Source organism: Mauremys reevesii, linkage group 13 (assembly GCF_016161935.1).
Source record: "Mauremys reevesii isolate NIE-2019 linkage group 13, ASM1616193v1, whole genome shotgun sequence".
Lineage (NCBI taxonomy): Eukaryota > Metazoa > Chordata > Testudines > Geoemydidae > Mauremys > Mauremys reevesii.
The window spans coordinates 43,526,326-43,546,476 of NC_052635.1; the positions used below are offsets into that span (position 1 = coordinate 43,526,326).

At 43.2% G+C, this 20,151-nt stretch overlaps 1 protein-coding gene across 8 annotated transcripts in view; it reads right to left on the reverse strand.

Moving 5' to 3' along the window:
• The window catches only part of NKAIN4 (sodium/potassium transporting ATPase interacting 4), an 82,065-nt gene extending 62,122 nt beyond the window's left edge, over nt 1-19,943 (reverse strand). For 4 of the 8 annotated variants that reach the window (XM_039497354.1, XM_039497355.1, XM_039497358.1 and 1 more), the window contains exons 1-2: nt 6,830-7,047; nt 6,122-6,195 (exon numbers count right to left, since the gene is read on the reverse strand). In XM_039497354.1, coding sequence (XP_039353288.1) covers nt 6,122-6,195; nt 6,830-6,977 — 222 coding nt within the window. In that variant the 5' untranslated portion in view covers nt 6,978-7,047. The other 4 variants (XM_039497359.1, XM_039497360.1, XM_039497357.1 and 1 more) reach the window with 3 other exon arrangements.
• Nucleotides 19,944-20,151: the final 208 nt, after the last annotated feature.

Consider the following 20,151-nt stretch of genomic DNA (forward strand, 5'->3'; position numbering starts at 1 on the left):
GTTTATTCTAACTGAGGAAGAGTCTAGGTCTTTCCCTTTCAGACTCCTGTCTACGCTAATAATCTGCAGTTCTGTTATAAAAAAAATAGACAAAAAAAAATAATCAGTCAGATTCTTAATTTCCCCTGGAAAACAATAACTGCACTTTCCTGGCTGAGAATGAAGAATGTGACTATATGGGCAGAGGAGAAAAGAAAAAGTAAGATGAAAACTGATCTGAAGGTCACTTTGTTGGTGGACCTGACCTCAGGTGTATCTCAGCAGATCTTTTCTTTTCTCCAACACCAGAACTTACTCCCCTTGCCAGTGTGCTGCCTCCCAGCTTCAGAAGTAATTGCTGGAGAGAAGACATGGGTTTGCTGTTAAGGCAGAGAGAGGATGTGGTCTCTGTTCTTGCCTCTGCCATATGCGTCCTGTCTTACCTAGGGCAAGGGTGTGTCCACACAGCAATCAGAGGTGTGACTGATGCATGTAGACGTACCCGAGTTAGCCCATGTTGCCATGGTTTCACTGCTGTTGGCACCTGAGCTCGCCTGATTAAAGCTAACTTGGGTATGTGTACACATGCTGCAATCACACCTCCGACTGCAGAGCAGATGGGCCCTTAGAAGCAAATTTTCAAAAGTATTTAGGTGCCTAAAGATGCAGAAAGTTGCCTAGTGGGATTTTCAAAAGTGCCCAGGTCCTAACGCCCATTGAAATCAATGGGATTAAGGGTCTAAACTGCTTAGGCACTTTGGAAAATCCCATCTGCATCTTTAGGCTGCCTAAATATCTTTGAAAATCTGCCCCATTGAGCACAATTTTCAAAAGTGACCTCTGATTTGGGATGCCTCAGTTTTCCAGTGCCCAATGTGGGACACTTTGTGCCCAGCGTTCAGAGATGTTAAGCAGTTCCCATTGATTTTATTCGGAGTTGCTGGTTCTCACCATTTCCGAAAATCAGGTATGTCTAGTTGGGCAAGAACCCCAAAATGGAGGCCACTTCTGAAAATGTTACCTTCCCCCCTTTCTACCTCAGGTTCCCCATGTGTAAAAAAAGGGACAATGAACACCCAAGTGACTTAGTAGCACAAGACCCACTGGGAGTTGTACTCCTAAATCACTTAGGTATGATTTTGTAAGGCACTTTATATTGATAAGGTACGTTGTGATTCTGAATTGAAGGATGGAAGTGCAAAGTATTATTATAACAGCTGGTCAGAAAATGGGAAGGGGTGTGTGAGAATTTCTCAAAATTTTATTTTTGCCCAAAATTTCTGACTAGTATTAGTTATTAGGGCTGTGGACAGAAAAAGGTTCTATTTCAAGCAGGAAGCTTCCAGATTGTCTGCACTGCATGTTCCAGGATGTGAACATTTACACGCTATTTCAAGTTGATTCCATCTGCACCTGGAGATACGGGTCTAAAAATTCTATCCTCAGACATTTTGGCATCAGCTCCAATGAGAAGTATAGTCACATATCATGAATGCAGAATATAGACAGTGGACAATCTATTCAGTTGGGGTCACTAGGTACTAATGTAGTATAAATGCTAAGTATATATTACACCTTGGGATGTGGTGTCTGCCACGGCTAAAGTAACATCCTATTTAGTAATTAACAGTGAGAAATTTGCCTTTCCAAGTTTACTTAAATAAAATACAAACAAATTAATGCAAGATGCATATGAATCATTTTTAAAAGGTCTGACTTTTTCTCCTGTAAAATGTGACTGTGCACCTCCTGTAAAATGTGACTGTGCACCTATACAGAACACGTATTTGCATATGCAGATCAGGTAACTGTGTTTCTATCTCACTGGCTTAGGTAATTGCCATTTCTGTGCCTGTGAATAAGTACACATTATGATTTTGTGTGCACAAATTTCAAAGTCCTACTGAAAATGTGACCTCCAGTCTGAGCCTACAGTTAATACTGAGTAGTCACAATTTCATGTCATTTTACACTGACAGTGTCCCTTATGAATGCAAAGAATTCAGGTGGCCAGTTTGTATCTGAACTGTTAGAAAATCTCAGGCTTCTATGTGAGCTGAAAACAGTCTATATATTGCTAAGGGATGTGGAAAAGAAGATCGCCTTGGTAAGATTTGATGTATCAACCGGAACACTCCTGCTCTGGTAGCTCATCTATTCTGAACTGAGTTTCCAGCTGTTTATTAAGCTTCCAGTTGTAGCCCTTTCATGTGAAGGGAAATATAAGATTAAGAACTGGAGAATGCAGCAGTGAGGTTGTGAGCAGGTGAATCAAATTTGCATTCCTTACCAGGTGTTCCTGGGATTTGGGTGAAATAATTTCTCCTGGACAGCCAAACATCAAACCCCAAAAGTAGAGATGAAGTTCCAGGACATGTGGGAGCACAGATCTTGATTGAATTTACATCAAGAAATAATAACATTATTGGTCACCTGTTTTTGACAAGGTCCCACACCATAGACTCCTAAACAAAGTAAGCTGTCATGGGATAAGAGGGAAGGTCCTCTCATGGATCAGTAACTGGTTAAAAGATAAGAAACATAGGGTAGGAATAAACTATCAATTTTCACAATATTAAAATATTAGAATTGGAAAAAGTACAAAGAAGGGCAACAAAAATGATTTAGTAGTATGGAACAGCTTCCATATTAGGAGAGGTTTAAAAGACTGGGACTGTTCATCTTAGAAAAGGGACAACTAAGGAAGGATATGATAGACGTCTATAAAATCATGAATGGTGTGGAGAAAGTGAATTAAAAAGTGCTATTTACCCATTCACATAACACAAGAACCAGGGTCACCCAATGAAATTAATAGACAGCAGGCTTAATACAAACATAAGGAATTACTTCTTCACATAACGCACAATTAGCCTGTGGAACTCATTTTCAGTGGATATTGTGAAGGCCAAAAGTATATCTGGGTTCAAAAAAAGAATTAGAAAAGTTCATGACAGATAGGTCCATTCGTGGCTATTAGCAAAGATGGTCGGGGATGCAACCCTGTGTTCTGGGTGTCCCAAAATCTTCAACTGCCAGAAGCTGGGAGTGGATAACAGGGAATGGATCACTCAATAATTGACCTCTTCTATTCATTCTCTCTGAAGCATCTGACACTAGCCACTGATGGAGACAGAATGCTAAGCTAGATGGACCATTTCTCTAACCCAGTACAGCTATTTTTACATTCTGATGTTGCTAATCACCCTTGGGGGTCTAACTCATATGATGTATTTGCCCATGGATACTTAACAGAAATCCCAACATTCTAGGAACCAGGGAAATGCTTTATCCCTATCTATCAACATTTAAAATCGATGGGGTAAAATCCTGGCCCCACTCAAGTCAATGGTAAAACTTCCAATGACTTTAATAGGGACAGGATTTAAGGAGCTATTTGGGGAGAAAACAGAAGATCCAATGTTTAGATGCAAGAAAGTGCATTCAACAAGGAAAAATTTTAGAGGAGGTCAAGAAGGCAAACAAATATTTTGTTAAAAATGGCAACTGTCAGCATGTTCACAGAGAGAGCATTCCCAGGGTTTTCCAATAACTACAGTCCAGTCCCAGTATGCCCACAAACAACTTCCCATCTATAGAGTGACTACAAAATTAATCAATCACTATTGATTTTCATCACCTGATTGCACTGAGGGAAGAAAATCCAACGTAGTTGAATGATTGATTAATTACCTCAGTAATGACAGGTAACATTCCCTCTGGATCTCTATTTTTTGAACCAATATTTATAAAACTCGGGATTTTTAGGTTTTCAGATCAATTTGGGGCGCAAAGCCAGTTTTGTATTTCTAAGGAGCTGGAGAGAGAACAAAGCTGTACAACTGATTCTGAATTACTATTTTTGAGTTCTCACCAGCAATTCACTGTTCAGGATTCCTAAATGTTTTGAAACACTCTTATAAGAGCGCCGTCCCAGGAAGCTTTCTGTAAGTTTGGAGGTCCTGACTGGTTCATTGGTTTTCCTCCTCATGAAGCATTCCAGCAGAACACAGGGTGTTCTGTCTAGTGTTTGTTTTGTTTTAAATAAGTTAATAAAAACAAAAAATACAGATACTATTACCTGCAGAAATAAATTAAATATATAAATGTACCATAGTAAGTTTAGACATACAGCTAGGGTTGAAATTCAGCCTGTATGTTTTTTTATAGGATTTTACGTAATGTTTGTAAAGTATAACAGGCTATGGCTAATCCAAAGAGGATAACAGCCTACTAACAGCTGTGAGCTACTAAAGTTGTTACTTTATTAAGTAGTAAAGGCCTGTGCTTTGGGGATGAAAGTCCCATGTTCAAAATCTGCATACGAGCCTTAGAACATAAGAACGGCCATACTGGGTCAAACCAATGGTCCATCCAGCCCAGTATCCTGTCTTCCGACAGTGGCTAATGCCAGGTGCTTCAGAGGGAATGAACAGAACAGGTTATCATCAAGTGATCCATGCCCTGCCACCCAATCCCAGCTTCTGGCAAACAGAGGCTAGGGACACCATTCCTGCCCATCCTGGCTAATAGCCACTGATGGACCTATCTTCCATGAATCTATCTAGCTCCCTTTTGAACCCTGTTATAGTATTAGCCTTCACAACACCCTCTGGCAAGGAGATAAGCTTCAACCTAAAATAAGAGCAAGTGGCAAGTTCTTCATTCATTTTGGCTACTCCTTCTTGATGCAGTTCCTGCCATGATGTGTTTGCAATGGAAAAGATCATTCTGCTCCCATCCCTACAACTCAATTAAATAGGGTAGAGGGGGATTTTTTCACTCAGTGTTAAATAGGGGTGAAGGGAGGATGAGAATAAAAATGAAAAAGAAAATCTTACTTATTATAAGTAAAAAATTTGCAACTCAGAGTTTCTATCGGATGTTGTCCAGCCTTCCAATTAGAGAAGCCAAGACACACAGTAGTGCCATTATATGTAGCTATTTATACAGTGTCGCTCAAGCATTGTTTATCTTATGAGAATAATTTCTCTCTTCTGCAGCGCTACCCAATTTGTTTTGATTTCCAGTGGCCCCTCTACAGTCTAGTCTAGTGTTTTATTGTATATATATTTTTTGGCCTCCAACCAAATGACTCTCCCGTTATGTTTCCGTGCATGTCCCACAATAATCAGGCCCCTCCTGCTCTACAACTTTCACATTGTGTTTATATTCATTTTATGGGTGAGATGGTGTCCCCTCTATTTCTCCTCCTCCCGCACCAACTGGCAGTTCCTCTATAGCTCATGTTTTATGCAAGAGCAGAACTGAATTTCTCTCTCTTTTTTAAAATGTAGTGGCTTGTGAAAAGGTCCCACCACATCAGCTCTGGAAACTCAGATTCTCTGTTCCCGGAACATGCCCAGCATAAGCAACAGCAGAGCAAACCTAATGGTGAGCTGGGATAGGTCATCTGCAGGGATTGAACCCAGGACTTCTGGAGCTAAACACAGGAGCCAGCAACAGCAGGGTCAGGTCTATTAGTTCAAAGGACTTAGACTCATAAACCCTTTATAACTGGCCCAGCCTCTAGAGGGGGACAAAAAGCCACATTTTGCATGGGTTACAATAGCTTCCTCCACAGAGCACTGCCAACATAGCTCCTTGCTAGCCCATAAAGCTCACTTCTCGGGGTGAGAAGATCACTCAGTTTCCATAGTTGTTCCAGCCTTGGCCTCTCTCCATTCCAAACTTGCCAACAAGCTTGCCCCAGTGGAGGTGGGTTTCTAATGTGCAGACATCTGTCTTCTCAGACCTAGACTGAGGCCAGCTACATCAACTTCTTACTCCAGAGCAGTTTAATCCAGTAACACTCTGAAGGCAGCTCTCACTTTGAGCTGGTGCATGCATGTCACTCAGCTGCTTGTATTAGTGTGAAATTCCTTAATGGCGATAGGCCCTACTCACCACCTTTTCTCATCTTCCCCACCTAAATCCAATCAGGTCACAATTTTTGGCCAGTCTTAATCTGAGTTACAGTTTAAGTGATGACCTGCTGTAGCATGGAAAGGATCCTTACCCTTTACCAACCACATGATCTATCAAATCCCCCAGAACAGGATTCCCCCGACCCCTCTTTATATAGGAAAATATAGTTAGCATTTGACCATCAAAAATGAATTCCATCTGGATTGGCTTATACCTGTAGGGCATTGCCCTGACGCATAGGTTGGGAGGCACCGCTTACATGGCTATGGTCACCTCTCATGAAAGAGCCTAGCACAAATGAAACTGAGGGTTACTTCTTATGCCACCAAAGCATTCTGTGGCTAAGCAATCTGCAGACAAATTCCCTCGCCCTCCCATCTGCTGCCACAATAAGCCTCTTCAGAAATTCATTGTTTATGAAATGATTCACTCAAGTATCCATTTAATCCCAGTGCATAGGATTGCAGATCTTTTATTACATACCTGCATATGTAGCAGGAGAATAGTTCACAGCAGTTGTAACATGCATGGTCATCCAAGAAATAAAACAAAGCACCATTAGTCAGCTGGTGGGAGATGCAGTCTTTATAGTTTGAAGCAGTGCAGAGGGCTTTATACCACCCTACCTATTCTCTGGCTGCCACACACCTCAGTTTTAAGCTATTTTGTTGGCAGCTCTGAAAGTCTTTGGGCTCATGTAACTTCCCACATCTAATTTCTCAGTTTGTGCTGTTTAAAACTGACCCCACAGACTCTTGTTTTTGAGCTGAAGCCCACAGGCTCATGCGTTGCCCTTTGTTGTGAGCAATTACCTGCCATGCATATTTGCAAATCACATACAGATCCACTCCTGAATATCTTAAAAGGCAAGAGGCTTTGGTCTGTTTGGCTCACAGTAAGTTTAAAAGAAAAAAACTGTCACCTTTCCTCAGACTCGGAGTGTGTGAGAAACCCATCACTTTCAGCACAACAGGAGGAGAGACAGGCTGTGAAAGAATATCTGCTAACAGAGCAGCAGCAATTACTGACCAAACTGCAGACTGGTGAGTTACTGCAGAAAAGAGGCCCATAGCTCTACTGTGGCTTAATGCCCAGCTGCAGGGAGGATGGGATAGTGATTGCTAGGGCAGTAGTGCTAAAGCATCCAATCCTCTGAGTGCTAAGAAGACTGTGACCTCAGCACTGATTAGACTTTTATGCAGCAGAGTAGCTGCTCCATCCAACAAACAGAATTTCTCTTGAAGGAGAGAAGCCCAATAAGAGTACACAGGGCAACAGGGTCATCATTACACACAATCCATTTGCTCTGGTGGAGGGAAGCAGCCTGAAAACCCATTCTAGGGGGAAAGGGCTAGTTACTCAAGCCTGCTCCAGTGACACTGGGGCAAAGACCTCATTTTCTCTCATTCACTTGGAATAATTTGTTGGCTGGTTCTCTGTGGCACTAGGTGCTGTACAAATACAGCATAAATAGGTGGTCCCTGCCCCAAAGTGCTTACAATTGTCTGTATTTGCACAGAACATGATCTGCTATCCCCTGCCACATGAAGCAGAAATCCAAGAAGCACAACATGCCCTGTTTGGGAGCTGCTGAAATTTAATATTTGCTCCTGGCTCAAATCCTGAAGGTTAAATAAACAGAAAATGCAGGTATGTGTGATAAATTGTGTGTTAGCAGCATAACAGGAGGCCACCTAGAGTAAAGGGCAAATGGTTTTAGCCTTTGGAAGCCTGACAGAAGAGAAATGTAGAGAGAAAGTCAAATTCAGCCCTGGCATGAGTGGTCAGGACTCCCCTTGGCGCCAATAGGAACTGCACTGTTTTTTTTTTTTTTGCCATGGATGAATTGCATTCAAGGTCTACAGGGCAGAGATGTTCCCCAAATCATGAAACACTCAAGTGTATAATGATCATGCGTTCACTGTAATGTTAGATGAATAGCTACTGACCACAGTAGCTGAGGGTGAAGGGAAACGTGGGGATTCACTTGGGTTCTGGCAGTGCAGCAAAATGAAATAGAATGGAAGCCCACTGAAGAGGTGCTGAATATCTGCAACTCAGTCATTTATGTCAACAGGACTGGCCTTTCAGAAGAAAGAAATCCTGCTATAAACCACCTAGGCACGTTCAGTGAATCAGAACATGTTGCTCCAGCACGGCTGGACAGCTCTGCCCACCCATCCCTGCCCTGCCATTCTAGTATCATCCAGTCCTAATGCAGAGGTAAATAAAATTACACTGATCTGCAGTCTAGGGAATAAGCCACCAGCTATTCAACACTCCGATCAGCTACTCATCCTTTCATGCTGCAGGTTGGAGGAGAAGGGGGTGTTTTAATAAATGGCTAGTTGGGGTCTTGGAGCCTAATTGAGCAAACTGTATTATTTGTCAGCATCCACTCAATCACTATACAGAGTAGCAAGCGAGTGTCTGAAAGGACATTCTGGGCAGGCAGTTACTAATTGTCCTCACAGCAAGTCAGACACTGGCTTTCTTTAAACATGTTTCCTTCTTAACAAGGAGGAATGAGGTGGAGGCAGGGGAAAGATGGAATGGGAAATCCCTTAGTTAATTTCACAGTGTCTGTTTTAAGCATCACAATCCTGTTATCTGTGTCTCCGGTCCCCAATTTTCACTCTCCTCTGCATGCTTAAATGCACATAATGGAAATAAAATACATAAACCTCAGTTATATGTACTCCCAGTATCTGAACCTTCCTTTCTAGTGAACTGCCAGCATATTCCCCAGTCTGATTATCCAGACTCCCAGTTATCTGAACCTATTTAGAGGTTCTAAGAAATTAGGATAATCAGATTTCTACAGTAATTTTATATGTACAAACTATAATTGGGTGTATTTTCTTTCCTGCTATCATGTCACAAAATGCAGTTTACTGTATGTACTTAGCAGACATATACTGCACATGTGCACCAGTTCTTAACTTCACACATGGGACCAATTGCCTAAAGAGTATATTTGTAACTATGGGAGAATCCCAAAAAGTTTGGAATTGTGTTTGGTTTGGATAACCATCCAAGAGTTCATATGCACATTCAATCTACTGAGATGTGCTGAGTCTGCAAAGTTGGGCAACGATCTGGAAGCTCTCTTTCCAGTCCCTAATAGAAGCACTGCAAGAATAGTTGCTCTGTTCTATGGATAAACAGAGGACTTTAGTCTCCAGGACCACCACTAACGTTAATATTCAAACAAAAAATGTTGAGTCTTTTTTTAAATTTTACTTTGGCTTTTATGTATCATCTGTTAGATAGTAATGACTTTGTGATGTCATGTGCCTATAGAAGGCTTACTGTACATTCACTAATAGCTACATATTCATTTAAGTACCAAGATCCCTTTTTACTGAGTATGTTTTGCTCTTGATGAGAAGTTTAACCAAACTCTCCTCAGTAACGCTGAGTCCTTACATCATTTATCTGTATGGCCGGGGTCTGGCTGGTACGTGGGATTGGCAATGGAGTACAGAGCCTTTCATCTCAAGGGCACCAGCTCCGATCTTCTGCAAGTGAGTGACATCCCAAAGTCATTACTATGACAGAGGACACATATGGCTGCTGGGGAGTGTACCATGGTACCTGAGGTGGAGCAGGGCTGGGGGAAGGCTAAAGGAGCTGGGGAGCTCCGGTTGGGAAACCCTCCAGGCTGCCGGCCTAGTCTAAGGCCAAATAGGCACTGAGGTTGCAGGGGGCAGCCCAAGGGTAGGCAGAGGCAGGAGGTCCAAAGCCCCCTTGCCGGTGATGAGTGGCTTATATACTGCAGTTTGCCCCAGTAGATGGAGACTGGGCAATAGCCATATACTGAGGTGAGGTGAGGGTTCCCCTGGAAGGGGGAGACCCAGAGACTTGGGTTACTGCCAGGGGACAGCACCCCAGGGGATAGCGGCACCAAGGTCTAGGAGAGATATGAGGGCCCAGCGGTAGTGAAACACTGGCCGAAACAGGGTGGTCTGGAGGCTGGAAGCTAATTCTCTGAGAGACCAGCAGGAGGCGCTGCAGGGCTGAGTCCTGCATTGCTACACCCCTGGGCCCCAGAGCCCCCTATTTGGAGTTTCTGGGGGAACAGGCAGTGTAAAGTGGGCCACCAGGGGATACTCTTATGTCAGGGGAATCCCCAGCAGCCATTGGGAAATCTCTAAATCTCCTTTGTTCTATTGGAGCAGCACAAAGGGAAGTAGCCAGGGGCTGAGGATCTGTCCCTAGGTGCACAATCATGCATGCAAGTCAGGTGTCTGTATGCACAAGTCCTGTTGCATGTCTCAGTGGATCACTCCCTGCAGAAGTTAGCCACAGAACTGTGCTCCCAATTTTTCAGAAAATCTGGACCTGGGTGGAGCGCGTATCCTCTCCCCACCAGCACAGAAAGTATGCCAACGGTTCAGGTTTCAGTTAGTTCCAAGTATTTGGGAACAGAATGTATTCCTAGAGAGGGTTAAAAATGAGGGAGAAAGCAAAAAACGTTATTAGTCAAGCTCCTGCTCTGAGAAGGATCTGAGAACAGCTGGTGCATTTTCCTGCTGAGTCGGCCGGTCACTGAAAGGTGGCAAAGGAAGCTGGCACGACAGTGCCAATTGTTTGCCTTCTATGAGCAGGTGACAGAGGCAAGCTAGTGCATTGATTCTCACATTATATTTTCATTAAGCCATGGCAGATGGCATTTGAGACTACAGTTGACATATCATAATTTCAGAAGAAAGGGGGCAGTGAAACCGATGCATAAATGACTCAACTTGGATTCACCCAAACAACATGCGGGAGAAGTGGAAGTGATAGACGAGAGATCATAAAAAGCTGCTGTCTTTATTTCTTCATTGAGTCCTCACCACATAAGGAAAATCTGGGGCATCGGTTTCTCTGCTAACCAACATACTTATGTCTAGCATCCTGACACCGAAGCAGCTGTACTGACAGCAAGCCACAGACACCAGGGAAATGGCAATTATGCCCTTTCATAAATGAGGCCAAAGTACTGCTTGGAAAATACAGTTTGGGCCAGTTCCTCAGCTGGTATAAATCAGCATAATTGAAGTCAGTGGATTTATGCTGATTTACACCACGTGAGGACACGATCCTTTGTTATTAGATTTCCCCCTTAAAGAGACAAATTAAAATATGTAAAACTCAGAGTGCAATTGACATAAAACTTCTGTTCTCTGTCGGTTTGCATAGACATTTAGGGTCAAGTTCTGATTGCAGCTGTCCCAATGAAAATCCAGAGAAACAGTGCTGCCTGCTCTTATGGATTTATCACAGATTTCACAAAATCTGCCGTTTCTCCGAAAGCCCCAATTCTGGGAGTCATGTTATCCACAGAGAATCTCAGCTTTTTTTGTTTCTGGTTTTTTGTTTTAGAGTAAGATTCTTGGTTGCAAAGAAAAGCTTGAAAATGTGAACACTAAATGCTCAAGAACCAGAAGGCCAAATAAATCTCAACCCCAAATTCATTATTTTTAAAATCTCATTATTTTTAAGCCAATTCCATGATTTTGGGGGGCTTGATTAATTACTTTTGAATGCTTCAGACTAGAGATACTGCATAAATTGGTTTTGATTTCATTGATTTATTTAGATTTAAATAATAAAAAAAGTCCAAAAAGCATTCAATACTCCTATACAGATAACTGATTAACCAAAGCAATGAAACAGCTCATTTCTCCCTTCTTTTCTCCACCTCAGAAAAATATCCTCAATCTTCCTGCAAAACTCCATCAGATTAATGATTTGCAGAGTGCCCTAAAGGTTAGCAATAGGGCTGCGTGGAAAAGGAGGGGAGGGGATATTTCCCATGGAAATTTTTGACAAACACCAAAACATTTTTCATTTTTGTCAAAAAAAATAGTGAAATTTTTAAACTTTTCATTAAAAAAAGAAAACTGAAAATATTGCAGGTTTTGACAACCCATTTTGGACAAGCGCTGCTGAATACTGACAAACCTTTGGTTTTTTGCCAGAAATGTTGCTTGGGTTTCAGACAGAAAAAATACAAATTTGTTGAGGAAAGCAGGCACTTTCTGTGTAGGTGACCATATTTCCTAAAGTAAAATCAGGATGTTCGGGGCTCGCCCAAGCCACACACTACCAGCACCCCATGCAGGGCTTGCCAGAGCCACCCACGACTTGGCCTGAATGCCTGAGCCCTGTGCCACCCACGGCTAGGGCTGGCTGAGCGCCCGAGCCCCTGCTGGGTCTGAGTCCCCCCGTGAGCCCCGTGCTGCCCATGGCTGAGGCTGAACCCTATGCCAGCTGGGATTGGGGCTGACCCCAGAGCTCCACTGCCTGGCACCTTGCATCGCCGCCCCCTTCCAACGTTCCTCTGCACCCCCCTAGGGGGATGCACCCAGCGTTTTTTGTAAACTGGGCATTTGTTCATTTGATCTTGCTAGCTGATCCGTTGGCAAGAGCAAATGGGACAAATGCCAGTTTTTGTCAAAAAGTGGGGACGGCTGGGACAGAGTTTAAAAAAGAAGGCAGAACAACTTTCATTGATCACAACTGCAGTGGTACATCCGTGGGGAATAGGTATGTCCCATGTCAGTTAGGAGTTGATAGGTCATGAACAACACCTTAGACTACCCCTACTGCAGTGGAGTTACTCCAGATTTACCCTGGTGTAGCAGAAATGAGAATCAGGCCTTTTGCTCTCTAGTTTATCCTTCCAAGATCTCCTGTTTGACAGTCCCCTGCAGCAGGTGCTTGGAAATGCTGCCTTTTACATACCAGCGAAAATGTACTTCGTCCCTTATGTAACACACACTGGAGCAACCTAAGCTCTGCTTGTGGGATGTCACTGGGCTACACTGGGTGTTCTCTTGAGCTGATGGCCCCATTTCCAGTGGTGTTGCATCTGAGCCAGCCCCCAGGCACGGCAAAGAGGAAAGGGGCCGAACCCTGGGATAGCAACAGACCCTTGTCCGTCCTTATGGAAAACGCAGAGCACAGATCTGTAGAGATGAGCTACACCTCAAGCTGGTATGATACATATCAGGGATGGAGGGGTGGGAAAGAGAATGAAGAATACCAGGGTCGCTCCACTCCTCACAGAAACATTTCACAATTCCGGACCTACATAATAACGTTCTCTCCAATGCAGCTAGAGAGGCTCCTCGCCTTCGTTATTTGGACTCATCTTTTCCTCACGTTATAAGCAGAAATGGAAGCCTGATAGCTGCTGCCACTGGGACCCGCTATTTTCCCCTCCAGGATCACCTTGTGCTGTTGTATTCAGGTCACCTGCCCATGTAGCAGTTAATCAAGCTCAAGAGTTATGAAGAACACAGCATAGCATATGAGGTAACCGGACAGAACATGGGAAAGAGGTCACATGATAAAATGGAGAGGTGCAAGGCACAGCCTGTTTGCATCCTATGCACCACTGACTAGACCTTGTCTTTTTATTTTTTTATTTTGGACCTTCCCAGATTCCATTCATGGTCTGAAACCTCGGAATGAGTTGGTTTAGACAACACAAAAGCATAGGATACCTGGGAGTCACTGCCACAGTGGGAAGTATGAATCTGGATTGTCTGAGCAATGTGAACTCTGGATGCAAGCACCTTTGAAATACCAAATATTGCACAAGAAACACTACTCTTGTGCTGCTCTCCCGCTTTGCAGTGGAACTCCCTCTCCGAATCATTACTGACGAGAACGGCTTGGAGAACTGTGCTTTTCTCCACACAAAATTTTGACTTTTTGTCAAAAAACAAACCAACCAAAACTGGAACATTTTCAGCCAAACATTTTTGGGATTTGGATGAAAACTCAAAATTGTCCATGGAAAGCAGACACTTTCCATGATAACGTTCATTTAGTCAAAACCTCTGTTTTCCACCAAAGACCAGTTTCAGTGGAAATTTTTACACCAAGCCCGTTATTGCCACAGCTTTAACTTTGCTTTGTCTGGCACTCACACTCAGGAAACAGTTTCTGTTTAATGTGGCTGTTATACTTATTGTATAGTTTGTGGCAGTGCTTCAGGACCACAGATGGGGACCAGGGCCCCACTGTGCTAGGAGCTGTACAAACATAACAAGAAGACAGTCCCTGCTTTGAAGCATTTACAATCTAAGTATACGATGAGATTCAACAGGTGAAGGTGATAAAATATGGGGGAGCACATGGTAACAATGAGATGATTCTGATCAATATGATAAGCAATGGGCACACTGCTGATTTGGGCACCTGCTTTTGTTTTAACTACTCTGGGTTCAAATCTGCCCGTGAGGCACAGCACAGCATTAGCGACTGTGTGAAATCATCCCTTCCAGTCCTACACGCCTATGTATCTATGATACCACCTGGGGGAGCCTCAGGGAGCATACAGTACCTCTTCAGGGGATGTATCTAACTCTCCCAGCAGTGCCGCCTCTGCTCCATGGGCTGGTTGGTGTGGGAGGGCAAAGGTGAGAATGTCCCTTCCTCCTTCTCCCACGCAACTTTGGCATGCTGGGCACCCCCAGAGAATAGCAAGGGAGGAATCCCTCTACTTCCAAAAGTTCAGGGAATGTACTTCCGCTTGGCTCTTAGCCAGGCAATGCAAAGTGCAGGGGAAGGCTCCTTATACCCTCTCTCCCAACCCTCACTCATGTAGAGGCCTGGCAGAGTCTAGTACCTGATTGCTATTCAGGGCAGACAATGTGCTTGGAACTGTAGGATATCAGAGAGAGAGTTCCTGCCCCAAGGAGCATATGAATTACAGCTGACAGGCTGGTGTGAACTTCCCCAAAGTTTTGGGCTGCTTGGTTCAGCTCAATATATAAAGAGGGGCCAAGAGCCAGCTGCAAAGTTGGGACCCGTATGTGAATCCAAATTTTGCCTGTGTTGGAGATTGAGAGTGGGTGGATCTAAAATCAGCATCCAGGTCTGTTGCTGCCTTTAATGTAGGAAATGGAGTGGGAAGTTTATAAATTGTATAAAATTTAAATATTTTATGTTTGTTCATTTTTGGCCATATTCTGTTCTGATTTATACCCTGTACAATCCCAAAGGCCAATGTACCTTTTTAAAAATTTTCCAGTGTTTTAGTTTATCAACGTTCTGCTAGATCAAGCTGACACGGCCATGTTAGTCATTAGAGGTTGCTAGAGAAGGATCTATACTGGTTTCAGATAGTTTCCAGAACTGATCACCCACTTCTGTAAGAAATTAAAAAGACATTGTCAGAAAAAGGAGAGGGGATGGAGAGACAGAGAGAAAAAATAAATACATGGATATAGTTACTTTTGGTTTGTTTCTGTGAGTAGAAATTCTGTGTGGGCTCCTCTCTCACTGTTAATGGGAAATGTTTGTCATTTTTTCCATCTAGAGCCTCTGAGAAGAAGGGGTTCTAAATGTATTTGTAAAATTGCCTCCAGGTTTACGCTTGGCATCCATACTCCCAACCCATGGACTGAATTTAAACAACAATTACTTGATTTGTTGGGATGGATTATGGGGAGGGAGGAAATTTTTCCATGCCTGGTCTGGTTGTAATAAATTCAGATGGTGCCTTCGGCACACACAATCACTTATTACTCGAAGAAATATACTATTGTGAACAATCTGCTTACTGGCAGGGAGGAAGGACTGGATCACCAGTTATTAACATTTTTCCTATCTGGAACCTAGCAATTGTCCATGGTTTCTTGCGGGGACCCACCAATCCCACAATGTTTTGGGGGTCCTGGTGGATGCTCCCTAGTGATACACACTGCAGTATTCCACATAGGTTGTGAAATCCTCCACTAAAAATCTTTTGTATCATTAATTTCTATACTGAACATTTCTCTAACACACTTCACAGGGATGGAGTCCAGGTACCATTCCCTCACTGGGAAAAGATACAACTTGTTCAGGTTTTGCTTAAGCTTTTCCTAATGTTCTTATTTCAACAAAGATTCATGGGGAGGAGGGAGGCGGAGTCCATTCAGGTAACATTAGTTTCTGAGTTAAAGTGAGACAATAAAGCCAGTTGTGTCCATCCATCCTTAATTCACACTACTGGGCCCTTAAAGTGTGAATTAAAAGGCCAGATTGCCAATCCTAGAACCAAACCCTCCCTTGACAAGCACAGTGATGGGGACCAAAGATACTGCCTTATGATTTTCTGCGGGCAGGTCTGGGACACCTTGCTGTGGGAGTAACTATGCTCTCTGTCCAGAGCAGAAATGTATTACAGCAGGGGTAGGCAACCTATGGCACGTGAGCCGAAGGCGGCACGGGAGCTGATTTTCAGTGGCACTCACACTGCCCGGGTCCTGGCCACCGGTCCAGGGGGCTCTGCATTTTAATTTAATTTTAAATGAAGCTTCTTATACATTTTAAAAACCTTGTTTACTTTACATACAACAATAGTTTAGTTATATATTATAGACTTATAGAAAGAGACCTTCTAACAACGTTAAAATGTATGACTGGCACATGAAACCTTAAATTAGAGTAAATAAATGAAGACTCGGCACAGCACTTCTGAAAGGTATTACAGGGTAGGTGTATTAGTAGCTAGCCATCAACCTACTGAATATGGGTTCCCCCTTAGGAATATGGGGGGCAGGCTGCATGTTAGCTGAGCCCACTTCATACAATACTCTTCTATACATTATGGGCCTGATTTAGCAACACACGTAAGCATGTGCTTAACGTTAAGCTTGTGCTTAAGTTCCATTGAAGGCCACGCTGGATCATGACCAGTGGTGCTACCTTGCCCTGCTGCATGCATAGGGGTGGCAAGGAAGAAGAGCACCAGAAGAGCCCTTTCATTCACTATGCTCACCAGCACAGAGCCACGAAGGAGCAAAACCTTAATTTGGAATGTTCAGGTGTACGACAGTTTAAGATTAGAGTTAGTCAAATTATTCATTACAAATGTAGCCTCTTTCTGATCAGCGAATCAGCTGAGACTCAATCCTGATTCTCTTCAAACATATTCATTAGCTTGCTCTATATAGTTTAGACAAAGAGTTTGCAGCCCGTGCATTGCTGGTGATCCTATTTGGCATTCATGTGGTGTTGCTGATCACCTAATTCACATTTGTTGCTTCTGCTATCCAGTTGGATGACAAACGTTTTAAATCAGGAGAACAACAAACAACAATGATTAATATACTTGGATATTTTATTTTTGCAGGCATACATTTGTGCTATAATTTGTGAACATTTCAGAATCTGTGAACACTTCCACGCACAACTGGCAGTTATCCAACTACTTGCACATAAGGCGCAATAGGACCTCCACAAGCCATTGCAAATTGAACTCTTGCTTTTCTTGTATTTATTATTTATAAAAACTCCCAATAAAGTCAGTTATTGCATTAGAGAAATATATAGTAGAATGTGCCGTTTCCAAACAAAGTAGTATAAAAGCATGCAATTAAGGTTTGAAGTACCAGGGGTCAAATTCTTACCCCACTGATGTCAATGGCAAAAATCTCATTGACTTCAGTAGAGCCAAGATTTCACGCTAGGAGTTTTGTGTGTGAAGCACAGTGTCTGGAAATACTAAGGGGAGAATATAGAGAGATCAAAATAGCAAGTGAAATAGAACAGAGACATGCAACGATCAAAGAAAGTTCACATCTTTATAATTTATTAATGATGATGGTCTGATCGCTTCTGGTTTTTGTATTAATTGATTCCATTATGTACAGTATCTCATTCTATTGCAGCTCACTTAGCTATATTGTTGAATAAAAGATGTGACAATTTACACACAAGGAGAGCTGGAAAAAGGTCTAACAGCTTCCCCCAGTAACTTACTGGGAGTTTCGCCAACAGCTCATGATCACACGCTCATCAGGACAGAGCTTCAGGAATTCCCTCCCCATACTTTACATTTTTCATCTCTACCAATTTACCAAGGCAAGTGCCATGGGAAATCACCAAGACAGAGGCATCCAAACTTGCTTAAGAATGGGCAAAGAAGCTGATTCTTTTCTTCAAGGAGGAGGGTCCTAAGGAAAAAAAATGTTCGGGGTTCTTTGTTCCAGTATCCTGGATACCAGAAAACTCCCACGCTTGTCAAAAATAAGAGCAGCACCAGCAGTTTTTTTAAAAGCAAGCCGATACACTGCTGGATTGAAGAGACAATTCATTGTTCAAACACTAATTTATTCAAATGTTAACATGGTTACAGTCTCTTTCTTCTGTAAAGTATGGGTGAAAAATTATGGGAAAGAACACATATACTAAAAGACTAAATACTCACTACTATCATTATCATCATCATGCATAAAACATGTCTAGTAATATGCTTCATGCAAACAACAGAACCTCATTCCTTATTTTATGTACCCACAAGTCAAATCTTACATCTCTTCGTTAGGCTAGTCACAGTGAATAGTCTAAACTTTGCTCTCCACACCCAAATTTTAGACCAGTGGTTTAGGTTTTAAAAACTAGCAGCTTCCAGTTTCTGCTAAATGAGAGATTATTTCTTCCACAGAACTGTCCCTTCAGGGAAAATAAATTACTGTTACAGTAAACAATTCCAAAACACAGTTTTAGCTAGAGTACTCAGTGGCACCAATTTACTACGGAGTTTAAAATCAACTGGCTCCTTTCCTCAACAAGATCTAGAGATTATGCTCCAAAATAAAACAAATTTAGAAAAAACGCACTTCACAATTAAATAAAGGAATGACATTTCCTTTTTAAGGCAAGAGAAACCCTGCAGCCTATTAGCAATTGACAAGGGGAACCTCCAGATACAAGCTAGATGCACAGACAATCATAAAACAACCAGACCTTTGTTTATCACAGTTCAGCATTGACATGTATGCAGATGTGATAGAAAGCCACGATGTATGAAAACCAGTATTTCAGACGTGAAAGGAGTTTGCTTCTGATCATAGATACTTGTACAATTAATGAGAATGTTCTAAATAAGTAGTTTTAAATATGCATGAACACATGCAATAAGTGAAGAAGTGCATATTACATTAATCTTTCATTGCAGCCTTATGTATTAGTACCGTTGGCCTCTTTGATATCTTGATTATTTCAGCACTTTTGAACTTTTTGCTGTTGCTGATGATGATCATTATGAGAATCTTCGACTTTTAACATCAGGTTTATTATTTTTTTTTGTTAAAGGAGGGTGACCTTGCAAGTTCAAGACTTTTTTTAAAGGTGCCCCTTTAAACAAATAAAATAATGAAGCCACCCCAGAAAAGAAAATTAACTGGCAATTCGGGATTACATCCCGACTCCCCCCACCCCTTTCAAAATATAAATCAAAAGGCTGAAAATTAAAAGGGACCCAATTCTGTAATAAAATTAATAATTCTAATAAACGATTATTACGAAAGCAGCTGCGTGGGACTTCAATTTTCAAGCAACCCACCAAAATTGGCCCGGGGGACTCCCTAATTCTTCACAATGCAGTTTGGGAGCGGAGTTAGATCCCTTTCCCGGGGATCTTTTGTTCCGAGCCGGATGGCTGGCCCCCTCCCTTCCCCTCCCGGGTTTGTGCCTGATCGCTCAATCAAAAAATGAGTTGCTCGCTCCCCTTCTGTTTGCGAAACAGGGTTGATCCGGCGTAGACAGACACAACAATCTCCCCCCCCCCCCCCATACACTCCCTTCGCCTGTGGGTGCCGGTGGAGAGAATCGGTGCCAACTCGTGTCGCTTCGGCTCCCGGACCAAGTTGGACTGGAGCGGCGTGTAAAAGTTTCCCTGAATCAGACACCCTGCTAGAGGATAAGGGGTGGGGGGGTGCGAATGGGGGTTCCCCACTGGGGTGGCCAGAACCCGGCGAATTGTCCCGGCGTGAGGAAGGAGCCGGCTACTCACCAGCTGTAAAGTGCAGAGGAAAATCAAGGTGCAGCGCCCGGTGCAGCATCCCATTCTCCCCGAGCCCAGCCCGGAGGGTCCCTCCAGCCGCTCGAAGCCGAACGCCCCAGACCAAGGAGCCGGGCTGATTCACTGGGATCTGCCCGCTACCATCTCCGGGGCCAGCTGCCTTCAGCCGCATCCAGGGACTGGGCAGCCCCCTCCCCCGTCTCCGCCAGCAACCGGGCTGAGAGAGCAGCTGCCTCTCCCAGCCGTGCGGTCGCGGAGCAAGTGGAAGAGCCCCCTCCGGGGAACCGCTTGCTGGGGAGGAGGGGGAGGAGGGCTGGAGTGTGGGGCCACATCTTAAACGGGCAATGCCTGATTGAGGCTCTGATCCAGAATCTTTGCAAGCAGGGTGGGAGCCTTGCCATTGACGTCAATGGGATTGGGGTCAGGCCCTGCCAGTCAACTTGGGTAGC